General features: G+C 41.7%; 1 protein-coding gene and 1 long non-coding RNA gene across 12 annotated transcripts in view; one reads left to right on the top strand and one right to left on the bottom strand.

Annotated features, from left to right (window-relative positions):
• Positions 1-758: 758 nt before the first annotated feature.
• LOC122159968 overlaps positions 759-17,401 on the top strand; it is a 35,610-nt gene continuing 18,967 nt past the window's right edge. Inside the window, exons 1-4 of one of the 2 annotated variants that reach the window (XR_006168714.1) lie at positions 759-1,494; positions 5,540-5,717; positions 8,584-8,688; positions 9,477-9,718. This is a non-coding gene — a long non-coding RNA (uncharacterized LOC122159968). Of the gene's footprint in view, positions 1,495-5,032; positions 5,137-5,539; positions 5,718-8,583; positions 8,689-9,476; positions 9,719-17,401 lie in introns of those variants that run through there. The other variant, XR_006168715.1, reaches the window with a different exon arrangement.
• Positions 8,655-17,401, bottom strand: part of EBF3 (EBF transcription factor 3) — a 110,236-nt gene continuing 101,489 nt past the window's right edge. For 5 of the 10 annotated variants that reach the window (XM_042818103.1, XM_042818104.1, XM_042818105.1 and 2 more), the window contains 5 exons: positions 17,384-17,401; positions 16,557-16,734; positions 15,191-15,376; positions 14,577-14,774; positions 8,655-8,739 (listed from right to left, as the gene is read on the bottom strand). The exon at positions 17,384-17,401 is cut by the window's right edge and continues 48 nt beyond it. In XM_042818103.1, coding sequence (XP_042674037.1) covers positions 8,708-8,739; positions 14,577-14,774; positions 15,191-15,376; positions 16,557-16,734; positions 17,384-17,401 — 612 coding nt within the window. In that variant the 3' untranslated portion in view covers positions 8,655-8,707. Of the gene's footprint in view, positions 8,740-14,576; positions 14,775-15,190; positions 15,380-16,556; positions 16,735-17,383 lie in introns of all 10 variants that reach the window. The other 5 variants (XM_042818109.1, XM_042818110.1, XM_042818111.1 and 2 more) reach the window with 3 other exon arrangements.

Below are 17,401 nucleotides of genomic sequence, written 5' to 3'. Positions count from 1 at the left end.
TAGTCATTGACCTGAACCAGACAAATACATTGAAAGGAACAGACATTCCTGCACTGTTGCTGGAAGGGCTTGCACAAGGTTTGTCACTGTGAGGCACAGGGGTGGGCAGCCCATCCCACCAGCAGCGCCGCATCCCTGGTCAGTGGCTCTTACTGCCCTGCTATGTATCAATATTTAATCTTCGCATTGAAAGTATGGGGCAGAGTAGCCATGACAGCAGACAACAAGGCTTTCTCTTCTCATCATGGTGCCAGAAGACTGCAGGACAAGGGTCATTTCATTAGAGAGAATATAGAGAGTGGTGATAGAAAGCAGTGTAAATTTGACCTTGAGGCAGTCCAGTTGTGATGGCTGGAATGTATATTTTAGCACCCAAGCCTGTTGTTTCTGCTCTTCCTTATATTTGAACTTACTACAGGAGCAGTGAACAGTGTGAGGTATGTACAGTTCACACACCAGAGTTATTTGTGTCTGTTTCCATTCGGAATGGATAATTTCAGCATAGAAAAAAATATGTTTTCCTGACCCTGATTGAACTTGTGGCGTCCCTGTTGCACAAAAACACCACGTCCCTGCCCTTGCTCTGCCAGCCCCATCCAGCTGCCCTGGAAGCACAAACTCTTCTCTACCAGTTTGTGGCTGATGAGTCCCCATTGCACGGCCTGGTGTGTTCCTGCAGGTTATTTCCCTCATAGTACGGGCAGCACCCAGAGAGCAACAGTGCTTGATTTGCTTCTGCTAACTGCTTGCCAGGGTAATGTTAACAAAAAGATTTAAAAGAACTTTTCTCAGATTTTTGCATTTACATGAACAATGTGAGATCTGTAGCTGGTTACACTAACATGCATCTATTACTCTTTGAGGCATTGTAGTTTTGTGGTTGTGACATCTTAACGCTAGCTGAAGCAGAGCATTTCGGGCATCTTTATCTTCTTTATCTGCTTAACTTCTGTCTGTTTCCTGCACAGCAGCTTCTGAAGGCTCTTCCATCCATATGGATCATGCAAGACACCCACAGCAAACCATGCTGTGCAAACATGATGTAGCACTGAGAGAAGATGAAGCATTTGTCTTCCAGCCTCCTCTTTGTCCTACCTGGGATCTGACCAGTTCTTGCAGCAGTATGGGATAACAGTTCTCACCTGCAGAGGTAACTGCTGGATTTGATGGCCTACTGCAAGGGTCTTGCTTTCCCACTCAACAGCAACATAAAGCAAACATGAACTGCTCTGCAAAGCAGCATCCCAGCAGCAGTGCAGTCTTTGGCAGCTTAGACTGGTTTGGGATACAACGTTTGATATGCAAACACAAGTGACTGGTCTCCACGTGGTGCAGACATGGCACAGTGGACTAAAAATAAACGAATAAGAAACATGGATGCTGATTGGGGGGGAAGCCCCCAACCATCGAAGGTAGACCTCAGGCAACAAAACCTCGAAATGATTCTACCTGACACCCTGCTCTATGGAGATATTGGTTCTACAAAATTCAAAGGTAAATTCCTTCTATTTTCTTCCCACTTCTATAGAAAAAAGGTTCATTCCATCACTTCTGCAAGCATGTATCAATCATGAGGTGCCTGAGCAGGGCTGAGTTACCTCATGGGGCATCACAGCATGAGCGTGGTGCCTTCATCTTGTCCCTGCCACCTGCTAAATGGGACTGACCATGTTTGGCATCACAGCTGAGTCCCTTTTGCATGGCTTTCTGCTGGCAGTGCTACTTTCTGATTTAGAGCAAACTAAATCTCGCCCTCTCCCTAGAGCTGTTTCACCCTGCTTTGTAGACCTTCTTCCATTCTTATCCCCCTGCAGATGATTAAACCATGATTTTTGTCTCCCATGACTTGACTGCAAAAGCACAGATACAGCAGCTCATCCACTACCACCTTCCTCTCTGAGTTCCTCAGCCCTCAGCTGAGCAGAGCATAGCAGTGGCTGGGCTCACTTGCTAGGGTCTGGTTCCAGCTCTGTCAGCTCCGTTTCCTTAAGATGAAAAAACAGGAATTCCATTTTGTAAAAATGTCCACTCTTCAATTTCACTGATGTCCAGGGAGGAAGCCCAAGGCTCTTCCAGAGCTACCTGTTCAGCACAGCTGCACTGTGGGATTTTCCAACATTGACCCACAGATGTACACACCTGGCCCTTTCACCTGATGTAGGTGAAACTGGTGGTGTTCCACCTCGAGTATGTTTTGGGAGCTTTTATCCCAAACCAATCTACGCTTTGCTGTTTTCTTCACACAGCTGACTTTTCCAAAGTGATGTGTAAACCTGTGAAGCTGTCTGGCCCTCCTGGTTTTATTTCTGGCTGTGGGCCATGGCCCCCCCAGGCTGCCCAGAGCCTTGCTGCAGCCTGCCTGCTGCCCCACGGAGAGCCTAGTGCTGCCCCAGGGAAGGGCATGGGGCAGCAGGGAGGCTGGACAGGCTGCTGGAGGGCTGGGGTGCTCAGAGATGGGACTCCCTGCTGAGCTGGAGTGGCTTCTACTGTATGGCACGGCTCCTGTCCTTTTCAGTACTTATTTCCCCTTCCTCACTGAGTGACACTTGGTCTGGCCATACAGCCTTGCAAGACAACGTATTGCAGGTTCTGAATTATTTCTAGTCATTATGGTTTCAAGTGCTTCCATGTCTGGCCAGGTTGATGCCAGCATCCTCCTGCCCGCTGGCACCACAGCCAGGCCGAGGCAATGGCAGCTCTGGAGCCCCGTGCCCAGGGCAGCTCCGCTCTGTGCAGCTCCCCCAAGTCCTCCTGGCTGATCTCCTCCTTCCCCTTGCTGTCCCTATGCTAATCCCACTGTCAGTACAGGGCAACTTCAGAGCTTGTTGGCTGTATTACACAGACCAATTCTGGACTCAGTTTCCATTTTTGTTAGTTTGTGGTTGGTTGGTGGGCTGTTTGGTTTTGAGCAATCTATACAACGCTGTGAGCTCTGTCTGCTTGGAGCAGATCTTTTTTGCACTCACCATTCCCAGTGGTCTGGGGAAGTTAATGCCTTCCTTTGTTACAAAGAAGTTTCTCAAATCTTTTCATTTATCTCAGGGCCAGTGGAAAACAGTGTCACATCACAACAGAAGTCCTCTAAAAATTTCAGGCAACAAAAATTAGCGTTTAGTAACCAATTTACTATATCTCGTTTCTTCAAGCTGATAAATAAAGAGAAAACAAAAACGTGGTAGTACAACAGTGACTTTATTGGAACGCGGAAGGAAACAAAAAGATCATGGCTGTATATAGCATATGTTGCCAGCATCGTATTTTAGCTGGCCAAACTGCACTGGCAACGTCACCAAAGGGAAGGGGTACCAGACCCACTCTCAGATTCACCTTCTGCTGCTATTGACCTGAGCTGTGAGAAATAATATTTAATTCCTTGTATGTAACAAAGACATCTAGCATTATATATAAGAAAAACAGAGATCACTTGGGTTTGGTGATTTAATGTATGCATTTCAAAGTTCTAGTATAGTTTTTTCTTTATAACCAGCACATGGTGAGCATAACAGTAACGATCGCGTGTTGATACACATCAACTCTGTAAAACTTTCTTGTGGAATTTTAGGAACGTTCCTCTTTCATATGCCTTTTCCAAGACTGTTTGCATACTCTTACTCAATACCCGGCACTTTCTCTTCCTTTTCCTGTAAAACTTAGGGCAGTACATTGTATAATGACAAGTGACCAAAAAAAAAGAAAAAAAATCAATTTGTAATCTGATTTGAGGGTTTTGATTTCCTCTGATGAGTTTAAATTTCATTAAAAGCAACCTTATTCGAACATAAAAGAAATCCTTGAAGGGTAAAACAGGGAATTGTCTCAAAGAGTATAAAGAATCTAAACTCTTTTGTGCTATTTATTCATGGCATTAATTGTGTGGTCCGGCGCGCGGTGTCGGTTGGCAGATGCTCTGTTATCAGGCCCTGCGATCTGCACAAGGAGGGGAAAAAAAGCACAAGGGCTCACATTCAAAAATCGTTCTTTGGCATATTGACACTTCAGTTATCAACAGCCCTTATTATCTGCTTAGCAGTAGATCGCAGCTTGCTGGTGACATAATAAGCTACAAATCACTGATGGGGCCTTTCTGCATTCTCCTAATTGTATGTATTCTCTAGAAAAAAATTATCATTGGGCCTCTTGTCTTGATGAGAAATTGACATTTTCTGGCTGATTCTGCGCAAGCACTATGCGGGGGAGATAAGACTTATAGTTGTTTTAAAGGAGCGCAGCCATTCTTTCAGGGGCCTCTTTATTGCTCTAGTTGACCCACTTGATGAGTATGGATTTCATGAGGTCTTTTTCAGCATTTGAACTATAAAAGGTTCAGAATGACACCACCCCTTATAGACAAAAGATAACCTTGCCCTTTGAATATATTGATTCTTTATTAACTAGGCTGTTTAATGCAATGAAATGAGGCATTAGATTGAAGCCTATTTCAAGTGCTTTGAATAATCTTTAAAAGCTTGAAAGACTTTAAAAATCTGCTCTGCAATAATTGGCATATACTTTTAGAGACTCTATTCCTTCATTTCGATTAAGGAAATTTTATCATCTTCTTCTTTGCATTTCTAAACTTGGTGTGAGCTGACACAACATATTTTCCTGGCAGGGCGATTGCCAAGCTATGGATATAGATGTGTCACGGGTGCTGGATCGCTCCAGGACCTGTCGTTCTCAACACAGAACGTGTGTTTTATTTTCTTTTGTATTTTCTTTGTATTGAACGTTAGACCAACCATTTAGGCACTCGTTATTCAAACCTTTGAAACGAACCTAAAAGGAGCAGTGCCAGTAGGCATCATGCAGACTTTCATCCCCATAAAAAGTCTTATTTTTAGTGGCGCGTGTCTGATTGTGCCAGTGGTTAGACATGATATGCAGGTACATACACAGAGTGAAATGGCTGTCAATGCAAAATAATAGTCATAATCGAAAGTGCTCTCTATTTTTAACATCACATATAAAAACGATGGAAATATAGGAGGAAACACAGTTAAATATCCTGGGTTTGCTTCTTTCTAGAATGTAGCTACAGCGTGCTGCAGCTCCTCATCACACTCGTCACTGAACTACAGAAGCACAGGGCACCGAAGGCACTCTACCTGTCAGATGGCAGAATACACACCTGCACCTGTACGTATTTTTTCTTCCAAGCTTGGTTATCTCAGTGCCTTCTTGACGTTTCCAGCAGTGCCTGGTAATGCTGGAGCAGAAGTGGCCTGCTGAACCGCCTCCTTTACCAAGACACGTGCTCAGCTTCAGGTCGGTGCTGGAGCTGCCTCCCATGCACACACCCTGCACCCAGGAGGTTTGACTCGTGCCCACCTCTGCACACTCACGCTCAGGTACATGAGATGCACACTACACATGCTGGAGTCCAAGGGACAACATACTTCGGTGTTCGCTGTTATAATTATCAAAAAACATTTGCTTTCTTATCAGCAATGAGAAAACAAGCAGGTTGACCTTCGGTGCGAAAGCACTGCGTGGAAAATTCGGGTTATGCTGCGTTTAAAATAACTTTTCCTGTTGACAGAATCTCACAATGCCATCTGAAAATGGAACAGAAAGAAGCAGCTCTGCCATTACCTTTACATACAGGCTGTCTGGGACGCATCACCGTGGCGGAGCAGCAGGCTGCTGCCTTCCTTCCCAGGATCCTGGCTTTTTCCCAGGGAAAACCTATTTCGTGGCTTATGGTTTTTAATTGAGACGTGAGTACAAGCGCTGGCGGTTAGAAACGAGAGCCCTGGTGCTGCATTCTTTTGTTTCGTGTGTTGTCCGTTGTTTTTTTTTTAATAATCAAACCAGATAAACTTACTAAAAAATGAAATTCACAGACAAGAAATACTTTAATTAAATATTGTGTAAAATGAACATTTTTTTTTTTTTTTATACAGTTAAATATATGAAAAAATGTACAGATAAAACAATCTTATTGTAGGGTCTTTAACAGTAAAATCTACCATTTAGTGAAGCTTTCCGTTCGGAGATGATGAAGCGATGGCTGCTCTAAGTAATCTAAAACACAAACAGGTTGCAGTTATGAAGAAAGTTGCAAATGTTTTTAACATGTACACGTGACCTCTTCGTTAGCTCAGAACGTCATTAGACAAAATATAACTGAGGCAATTCAGTTCCAAAGTGACTTCTCAGGCTTTTCCACTTAGCTAAGCCTTATTGGTTATCACCAAAGAAACGCGCGGGGCATTTCTTGGCTGTGACACACTGTATCATTCTTTTAAACCCTTTAATAAACACTTTATTAAAATGTGCATTTTTTTGCCCAGAAAGGAGAAAAAGAAAAAGAAAAAAAGAAATAAAAGAAAAAAAAAGAAAAAAAGAGATCCCTCCTTTTTGGTTCAAACCTTAATTCTGCTGCAGTTTGCAAAACGTTTTGCAGTGCTGCATTTGCAAACCATTTAGTGCAAAGTAAAAGAAAACCAGAAACATTTCTCACTATGGATTTGGCACTAACAGCCACAAAACACGATGGAGGTCATTCCAGTTTAAAAAGTACAGTCATCTGTGGGTCCATTACAAAAAGTTCCATAAAAAAAGCGAGAAACCGAAATAAGCAAACCCCAGGCGTTTAAAAATCACGTGTGATCCTGATCTCGAGTGAAACTTTTCTCTGTTTTAAACAGTGCAGGGTTCGGGAGGATGCAGAGTGCAGCAGAAAATAGACACATAAAGGAGTGATAGAGTTGTACACCGGGTTTGTGCTTTTCTTTTACACCAGAAATCACCCAAATGAAGTAGCGGTTAACAATTGTGGTGTAAGCCTGTGATAAAACAGCACAAAAGTTCTTCAAAGAAGTTCACTTTTAAGGCATCGGAGAAGTTAATGTGGCAAACGTTTTAATTAAAACATCAGAAGTGAATTTATTTTAAACTTTTAGGCCTCTGACTTTTCCCAGTAAACACAGTTCAGCTACGTGGCAAAGTCATGGGTGGCAGCTAACAACGATTTGTTACAGCCTTTGAAATAAAACAAAATGGAGCAAACAAAAAACAATAATAATAAAATAAACGAAAGGAAAGGAAAGGAAAATAAAGGGAATAAAAATAAAAAAAAGTAAAAAAGAAAGAAAAGAAAAAAGGGGGGAAAAAAAAGCAACCACAAAACAGATTCCTCTTTTTTGTGGCTGTATCACATGCACATATTCTACTAGTATTCATTACAGCCATGTGGCACAAATTGGGTTTGACTATACAACAAACAACTTCTTTTTCAAAATTATTTGTTCTGATAACTTAAAAATCATATAAAAATAAACGATGAATTTGACTTTTCCTCAAAAATAATAAAAAAAGGGAAAAAAGAAAAAGAAAAAAAAGAAAGGAAGGAACGAAAAGGATGGAGAGTCGAAATAATAGCAACTTCACCAAGTACAAACGAAATGCACGGACGCTGATTTACTTCAAAGAAAAACATGAAGGCAACTGCTGTTGGCTGAATGCTGTTCTCAGCATCACCATACCAGGCCATGACAAAAACCAATACATACAAGAAAACAAAATGATGAAAAGCAATATACAAAATTTCAAAGATAAATACAATATTTATAGTTGATATGTTACAAAATAAATTCCCTTAGTGACTGCAAGTGTTTATGTGAAAGAAGGTGTTGCGATGGGTAAGACTATTTTATTCCTTACAGGCTTCATAAGGAATAAAATTTGCTTTTCTAGATATTTAAGTGGATCTGAAAAAAATTCAAGACAAGTGTATAAATATTTAGCTACAACTTTGGCAAAATCACAAAAGTCTACAATTTTATAACCACATACAAAACACATTAGGGAAGAAGGATCTAGAAGTCAAAAGGACAATTTTCTGGTACAAGAAACATAGACTTCACAGTAGCCTAAGAATGCAATAGTATACAGTGCTAGCAAAAGTTGAAAAAATGTTGCAGATCACACTTGCTTAACAGGAAGCTCTAGCAGTGGAAGTATAGGTTTTTACCAACAGACAGTAGCAATTTTTTCTCTGTCAGTGTGCTTGTTGAAGGCAAGAGAATTCAATATCAAAGTTACAATTTCTAACTACAATAAGTTACAAAGTTCCATTTCATTAAGATGAAGTTAAGCAATGGTAAACCCTCCCGCGCCCACCCCCGCCCCGGTGTTTGTTCCGACCATATATTCATCCTTCTTCCAGTTTGATGGCTCATGACCTCCTTGGCCCCCTTTGTTCCACCACAAAAAAATATTTCACATTATAGAGATACACAACCATTGTGAATCTAGTTATGAGTACAGAAAAATGTTCGGAGGCATTTTTCATCAGTGTTTCATGATAATCAAAATGGTGCATCCACAAAGTTTCTCCCAACACATAGCAAGTACTAGACATAGCCAAGACGTAATCAGAAACTTTATACAAAATAGGCGTCGCTTTTTCCTTATTCTTCAGGACTGAGAAATGTGAAAATATGAGAAAAAATTCAGTCAATAAAATGGAATTGTTCATGAAGAAGTAGGTTGTTTGCATGTAGATTCTTAATAGTTTAAATAAAATCTTTAAACAAAGTCTTTTTTTTTTTTTTTTTTTTTTTTTTTTTTTTTTTGTAGCATTTCGATTTGTTGCTGATTCTGTTTTGAAGACACTGTTTCCATCAGCATGTCTTAATATACTAAACGTGTCCCCTAAGCCCATCCTTGAAGCTTGGCGCTACGGTAGGTAAACAAAATGACTTTACATTGGCGGGACTACAAGCCCGGACATAGCTAAAAGAAAAAGAGAAAAACCGGCTGTTATTGCATGCTGTACAACAAGGCACGTCTGGGTCGCGGCGGGCGGACATGGAGCATCACATGGGGTGTCCCCATATACACAGCATGTGTATACGGTGTATATAGTGCAGCCCGTTGGCATCCAGCACTGCGTGGAGCGGAGGAAGGCTGCACAAATGCTTTCCCGACACAGCGCCCTTGCACCGTTCCAAAGGAGATCCCAACGCTCTTTTGCTGGCGGAGCTCTGTTAGCAGCCAGCCTGGGGGACAGCCTGGCCCAGCAAGCAGAGCCCCGCAAACCTCCGCTTCCTCCCCAGAACCAGAGCCTGAGCAGAAAACCTCCATGCCAACGTTCTCCTAATTGCACTTGATCACAATAGCAGGGCCAAGCAAGTCAAGGACTCTCTAAGATCAAAGCCGAGTGCTGTACACCTGCTCTCAAATCCATACACCGACTGCTATAAAAAGGCACGAGATTAATATCCCTATCTCGCCATCTCGTTTTTTCCTCCAGTTTAACACTGAGATGCCAAAGCCTGCTGCTTTTTCTCCGGTTAACTCCTTGGTAGGAACATAATTTAGACTGTCTTTAATTGTAGCGTTGTTTAATTTTTGTCATAATGATATTTCTCATTAATTTATGTACAACAGATATTAATAAATTTGTTCTTGTAGCGATGTGAACTTCAATTTCTCAGTTCATTAATTTCAACAATATTAATTTATTTCAGATTCCCTGGTACAACTTTATGGTTTGGAAGACTTGTGTACACACACATTCCCGACGTAGCAGAGTCCCCTACAACAACCAGGAGCTACAGTTATAATTTCAGCGTATGTTTCAAACCTGAAGCGGGACAGAAGTCACACAACTGGAAACAAAACAGCTCGTGAATGGTGATTTATTTACAGAGACTGCTTCCAGCAGGAGAACTCAGTCTGCATCCCACGCTTCCATTGGATATTCAACAAGGTAAGAGGAGCACAGAGCTCTGGGACAACCCTTCACTGGTTGGGTTCCCTTTCACTTTTTGGCCTTCCCATCCCATTGGGGAATGGCTGTGCCATTCACCCCGGAGGATGGGAAGGGAAACCCCCACCCTGGGCACTTGTGACCATGAGAGTACATCCAAAGCCAACTGGAGATCTGTTCTATTACAATACAACCCCCAGCTACCCTGGAGAGCAGGATCAGCACAGGTCATCTCAAAATACATTGCACTTCTGTATCCTGCATTCATGTTCAGCTGGTATCCATCACTTTGCTCCATGTCGGGGTGCTGGGGGGACATGGGCTGTGCCAGCATGCTGAGTACAGTGTGAGTGAGCAGTGCTCATCTGCTCTGCTCTCTTTTCACATGAAAACTTTGCAGAAAAAAAAAAAGAATCTGGACTTTTCTTCCAGAAGTTGTGTGCGGAAATGCGCTAAGAGCACACAGATAGCTGGCAATACTACCCTGTAATTTTTAATCACATGTTTATTGAAAGGCTCATAATTAGCTTCTGATTTAGAATCGTAGAGCCATAGAATGGCCTGTGTTGAAAAGAACCACAGTGATCATGTTGTTTCAACCCCCTGCTGTGTGCAGGTCACCAACCAGCAGACCAGGCTGCCCAGAGCCACATCCAGCCTGGCCTTGAATGCCTGCAGGGATGGGGCATATTTGTGAAAATATAGGTAGCTGCTGCATGCTTTTCAGGAGAATAAGGGCTGAAATCTTTTGTTTAATCTATTCAGCTGTTTTTGTCAAATTCCATCTGTTGCACAATGGGGAGGTGATGCAAAATCATTGTTCTAGTCTTTTATTTCGCTATTTATTTTAGTTGTGACATTTGACAATTGCGAATTGCTGCTCTCTGGTTCTTTCTGTGCAAATTGATAGCAAATGCCTCCCTAAAGAAAAACAGGGTGGCTAGTGTTTAAATAACAATAGTTTCAACTGGGGGGAGACCGGAAAATTAAGCAGGATGCAGTTTTAAAAGAATGTAGAGAACCTTTTGTTCTGCATTACAGTCATAAGGCTTATCCAGAGTGCGATTTCAAAGTCAATTACAAGAAAATTACAGTTGAAAACTGAATTCTGAACACACTTCCAACTTTACAGCAAGGTAGTACTTTTGTGCAAAAAAAAATATTTTATACCTTATACATCCGTTGTTTTGAACAGGAAAAAGCTCTCTGCCCTGAGGAACCCATATTCTAGCATCCTGCTCTTAAGAAACATGGAAGTGCTTAACTTTCTGATCATAGGCTCTCTAATGGAAGTCATACAAAGTTAACGAGGTTGTGTTTTTTTTTGGATAGGGCCCAAAGGCTCCATTCTGCAGGCTTACAGGAGCGAGTCGTACTTGCAGTGCATCTCTCTCTGCAAGCTGCAGTTTCCAAGTTCTGACCCTAATTGCAGTATCAATTGGCAAAGGATGCATGTATTCACAACACAGCACGAGGAGGAATGGATTGTGAATGTAGCAAGGAAGGAGACTACACCTTAGCACTGATTTCACTGGTTTGTCTTCTTTTTATGCTTGTGAATTTTTCCTACCCTCTTTCTTGAATCTCTTTAGGAAAATATTGAGTCCCTATGTTGGTTACAGACCTCTCTATGGTCAGTCCTTGGCAGTCATCTCAGAAGAACCAAGAGCAGAATCTTTTTTGCACAGACAAATCCCACAGGGGTGTGCTTAGCAAGAACTACTGCAGTAAACACCCCAAAGCCCCATAAAAGCACTGCCCTTGTCTGTTGCATATAGGAATTTGCCATGTTCTCATCTGACTATCTGTTCACAGTGATAACAAACTTTGATGTGAAAAATGGGGAGTTGTATGGCCTGACTGTGTCAGCATGCTGATGCCTTGCCATAGCCAACCACCTCCCATAGCGCTGGGTGAAAAACAGCTGATTAGTTCAGAATTATGTAGGCAGAAAATGACAAGCAACAATAGAGAGGACACCCTGCTCCAGGTTAAAAGAGCACGTCATCCTCTGCTACCCAGATCCATCAGCTGCAGGATTCACCTTAAAAACAATCACTGGTGACCATGAATTTTTTGCTTCTGTCTCAGTTTGACCCAGTGTCCACGGCCATTGCTAATGGTGCTTTCAGCTGTGCAGAGAGGCTCTGTTGATTGAGGACCACTGCGGTCCCGATGGTCTTCAATATTCTGTGTTGTATTTTAACATACAAAATGTGGTCTGACGTGCTGATCAGAAAACTCTCGAGCCTCTTGTACAGTGCTCAGGTGAGTAATTAACCTTTAGGAAGGGCTCTGTGTCAAGCACTGCCTAAGAAAATAGGAAGCAGAAATGCCCTGCTCTGCCAGCAGCTCAGACTGGGCAGCTCTGGTTGGATAAAAATGCTGATGCCCCTCGGCACGGTGATGAAGGCACTCACATGAATGTGTCAGGTGCAATTTGATTTTCTCTCACACAACCCAAACCCAGAGATTTTACCCCAACTGCCCTGTCCCAACTTTCCTCTGTGGGTGAAGTGCTACCTTGCATAAATAATCAGAGTTTTTGCCACAGCCTGGAAGTTGGTGCTGTAATTACCAGACCAGAAGGACTTTCCTGATATTTCTCTGTGTCATTTTGTTCAAATGACAAGATTTGGTTTTGCTGTCTCAGCAGGGTGAGGACAGCATGATTTTTTTTTCCCCAGATCAACACCTCAACCATTTTCAGTTTGGCTGCTGAACAAAAAATAAGAGATTTCTGCACAGCCTCTTGTTCAGTGCTCAGAAAGAGAGTAATTAAACTTTAAAAAGGGCTCTGTGTCCAACGATAACTAAGAAAATAGGAAGTGGAAACCCCCTGCTCTGCCATCAGCTCAGGCTGAACCTTCTAAGTGCCCTCATGTTTTAGAAGCTTCACATGCTGAGTACTGCAGGGACAGCTCTGTAACACAACGGTTCAGGTCTCTAGGGTATGTAACAAAAAATCCTTAGAGCTTTAGCAGCACCTGCAGGAGGGAATTCACTGTGGGCAATGCCAGGTCTGCCGCTTGGGTCACAGCACCCTGAGCACAGGGACAGCTGGGCCTTCAGCTCAACTAAGTCAGCACTGGTGCACTCCAAATGGGCTGCCAGGATTTTACACAAAGGGCATTTTTCAGCTGAGGGTGACAGTGGATGATTACTGGGAGGGCTGGAGGTGCTGGAGGAAATTAGGGCTCGGTGTCTGTTGGGAATTGGGCATTCTGCTCACACTCTTCTGACAACCCCACTCTGCAGTTACCTAGATCTTATAAGCACCTGAAACCTTGGATAGCAAGTGGGAAGCCCTTTACTCACCTGCTGAAATGGCAACTATTTAATTTTTATATTCATATATTCTTTTAATTCTTAAGCTTTATATTTTTATATGGAAGAAAGTAGGATTATTTTTACAAATGGATCATCTTCTCTAAGAATATTGCTTATGCTTGGTCTGGTTTTCTATATACTGCAGCATAGTCAAGCTTCAACTGCAAAGACTTATGCAGTGGCGTAAATTGTTAATCTAATTACCCTTTTCTTTAACATCCACCCTACAATAATATTTGTGCAGCTGGATCCTCAGTCCTTCATTGACCTGAGTGCATAATAAGCTCTCAGATGCTATCTTCTCTGGACCGAGAAGTTACTAACAAGCTATGATGCAGGGACATTCATTCTGAGACACTGGTCTGCAATGGTAGGGCCGTTGGTGGGCAGTCAGTTCTGTAGGATGAGGTTTCTTGGAAGTGCCCTGAGGTAGATATCACAGAACAGAGGTATCCAAAATCAGCAGGCAGCAAATTGCAGTGTATGTCTTCACCTGTTTGGCAGTGAGTGCTCATCTTGTTATGGGTATTGTGACAACGCTATGAATAAGTAAGAGTTACCTTATCTTAGCTAAGAAAGTGAAGAAGAGTCGCAGCCCCCAGGTGACACTGTCTGCAGCACTTTCTGATTTCCTGAATTTCACTGAATTGCAGTGCTGCCATGTGGGATAGGTTCTTTGTTTGGAGAACACAGGCAAGCAAACCTTTTCCATGATTGTAATGAATGGGACAGGGCGACCTTCTCAACTTTAAAATATGCCACAAAAGGGAACGCGTCTTTGCTCGTATTTCTGTTCTTCCACAAAACATACACTGTATCATAGTTCCTCCTGCCCCACTACCAGCAGGTGACCAATTTTCAAATTATTCATTGTGCTACACCACACGAATTTTATGCAGATTAGAAAAAAAAAAGAGAGAGAGAAGAAATAGTTTGTAATTGCCTAATTCAGTTAAAATACTGGATATTCACTTATGGAAGTAACAAATGTAACACTAGTGAGTGAATTATGGCCCAGAGAGCATGCAAATCCACTGCACAAGTGGCTAGATGGTGCAAGGGAAGCTTTGCTCAATGAGTAAGAGCTTGATTTCTCCTAATTGGGAGCATTTGACAATACCTGTTGCATCTCATGTAAAGTGAGGAAATTGCATCACGTTACGCTGGAATGTTGCTGTCTTCGAACGTCCATATGACTGTATTCAGAGATGTATAAGGAAATGCAAGGAGTAGACAAAACCTCCAAGAAGCATCAGGGGATACGTTCTTAAGTTAATATTCAATGTACAAAATCTTGAGGGAAAATGTCACGACAACTGGAGTTTTCGGAACGGTAAGTATGAAAACTGGCCTCAGATCTGCTTAAGATCATAGCATGTCATGTGTGCTGTTCTACTTCTTCTACATCACCACGAGAGCATCAGAAACCAAAAAATACAGTAAGGTACCTTTCTCCAACACAAACCATCAGTAGTTTTAGTGTATGTACCAAAAAGCAATACAAAGAAAATTGAGAGATCCGGCTCACCTTGAAGTCCATTTCCATTTGCACTGGTGCAAGATGGTGGAGGAGAGGCTTGGGGCCTGACAACAGGAGCAAAGGCGCTCTTTTGTTTCACTGCAGAGATGACATTGGCAGGTGAGAATGAGAAAATGCCGTGTGTACTGCTACAGTTTGAAGGGAGGGTGACCGAAGAGGCTGCCATGGTAGGGCTTGACGGCACTACTGCAATAAAGCAAAAATAATCAGGACTCAGATTGAGGTTTTCACGGCAAACACGGAAAAAGAGAGTGATAGGGCCTTGCCTTTTAAAATATATATATATAATATATATAAATATATATTAAAAAAAAAAGAAATGAAATGCCTTGGCTTGGCCACTCTCTGGATAACAGGCAAACTCTTTTGTGTTGGACTTTTGTTACAAATTGTGCAGTCCAATTTTTTTTTTTTTTCTATCTGAGGTTGTATTATGGCACAAACAGATCAATTTATTAAATTCATTTTTACGTCCAGCCTCCAGAGTCACCCCTCCTTTTATCCAGTAGCTCACGATATAGAAAATCAAAACAATGCAAGTATTTGATTTTGTAGTAAATATGAATCTATATGATGATGTGTTACCAAAAATAGACACTTACTGCCATAAGGAGAGTTAGCTGAGGAGCCATTAAGAAATCCAGGGGAACCTGGTACACCTAGATTGGGCATGCCGGCATTGCCATATCCATTCATGCTATTGCTGACTGTGTTGTAATTGGACTGCTGAGGAGTACTGCTCGGAACATATCCTCGCGGGGAAACACTGCTTGTGTTGCGACTGTAACCTACTGTGTTAGAAACCCCCCCACCCCAAAAAAATAATGTTATTTTATAATATAAACTTAGGGCTGGGGGGTTTCCTCATGCATCAGATATTACACAGTTTTAATTGATTGCACAGCTTTGCTTTGAGTTGTCTGTTACTGCCCTATCAACTCTTGCAGTTTGAGATAACCTTATCACGCCAACCCTACTTAAATCATCTGCGAGCACTCTATGTTGTCTCTCCTCTTAGCATAGACAGCCAACAAAAGCTCTCTTCGATCCAGCTGTGTCAGTTTGCTTCGCGTTTGTCTTTAGTAGCAATTATCAACAGGCTTGAGTCCTGGTTGGTACCAACACACTGCGTGAACTTTCAGACCTTCAAATGCCAGAGCTGGCGAGAAAGACTTTATTGTTTGCAGTGAGTTACTTTAAAAGGCTGTTTTGGGGTCTTCATTTTATGATTGGTATTTTTATACTAACAATAAGCTGGCACTTTCGTAAGGTGTAGTCATCAGTGAAAACTAATTCAAGATCAAGCGCAGAATTTTATAAGGCTTATTAGCTTGGAAATGCATTAAAAGACAATCTCTTATAAGAGGAAAGATAGCAGAATCAGGATTTTAAACAACATTTTTTTCTATCTGAGCAATCAATTTAATAATTATGTTGCAAGCAAAAAATACGGTTTTGAACATATCCAATAATCTGGTCTCACTCCTTTCATTAGTATCAAAATTAATTTTAAATGCAATATGCTACATGCGTTTTCAATTACGAAATGTAAATTAAATCAACTATTTCTTTTATTAGTAACATATATGTCACACATGCTTATAAACAAAATACTTTACAATCACAGACATCAAATTAGATTTATCTGTGCAAATACTCAGAAACAGGTGGAGATACCTAGACATAATTATTTTATAATAAACAAACACACTGTATATTTACTGTGAATAATAAAGAGCTTTCTAGGCTTTGCCAATTTCTTTTTCCACCAGAGATGCTTTACGATAACAGTAAACAGAAGAACAGGAAGAATTAGGTATTATGAGAAAGTTAAAGATGGCATTTCATCGCGCGCTCAGACATACAACAAGGAGAGAAAGAGGTAGAACACAGCGCTGACATTAGCCAATATTAATAGGCACTGTCCAAACACAGCCAACAAGGATTAACTCTTGAAAGCCCACATACCTTGGTCGTTAGCTTGTGATGTTTCTGAAACATTGACTGCTAGCTGGCTGCTAAACGAGTTCACTCCCATCATGCCAGTATGAGCAGGAGTGTTGGCTAGAGTAGGAATCTGGTTGTGATTGCGTGGCACGCTGTATAATGCTTCAGCAATGTCAGCTGCTCGTTTCAGAATGATTTCCTATAAAGACACAGAATGATTAGTAGCAGCTAGGAAACATTTGTGCAAAAGCTCAAAGTTCTCATCATGGTAACATCCACAGAAGAGATTCATGCAAAACGAAGGTAAGCCTGGGGATTTCGCTTGCCTTGAACTCGCGTTTCTATACCGAATCACCATACAATGTGACACCAATGCAGTAGGCTTAAAGAAATAAGGAAATTAATACAAAATTACAGTTAAGCATTGTAAGCCATGTGCAAATTGTAAAGGCGTATTTTCTTCATCCAGCGCGGTAGATTTATTTCCAGCAGTTCGCAAAAGGCAGTAGGTTTTATTCGGTCTGTTTAGCAGATTTATTTAGGACTTCCCATTAGTCACTGTATATTTTGGACCAAATTCAAGGTTATTCTCTTGCCTTAATGATTGCTTATGCTTTTGGCACCTTACACTTAATTGTCATTTCTGATGGGCAGACTAGCGGTGAGAGGAGAATGGGAAGATGAAGCATTTCCCTCGGAGCATTGCATCACATCAGACTGCCCTCAAGGTGGCTGGCAAAACCACGCTGTGTACAGAAAGAATGTGTTGACACTTTGCCAGCTTTGCAAATAGCAGGTATTGATTTACATGTGTAAGCATGTACGCGAGAGCTGCACTGGTGACCTACCTGGTTGTTATGGGGCAT

Source organism: Centrocercus urophasianus, unplaced genomic scaffold, assembly GCF_019232065.1.
Source record: "Centrocercus urophasianus isolate 14NV4802_14NV808 unplaced genomic scaffold, USGS_Curo_1.0 seq_17, whole genome shotgun sequence".
NCBI lineage: Eukaryota > Metazoa > Chordata > Aves > Galliformes > Phasianidae > Centrocercus > Centrocercus urophasianus.
This window is presented reverse-complemented; position numbering and strand designations above follow the sequence as displayed.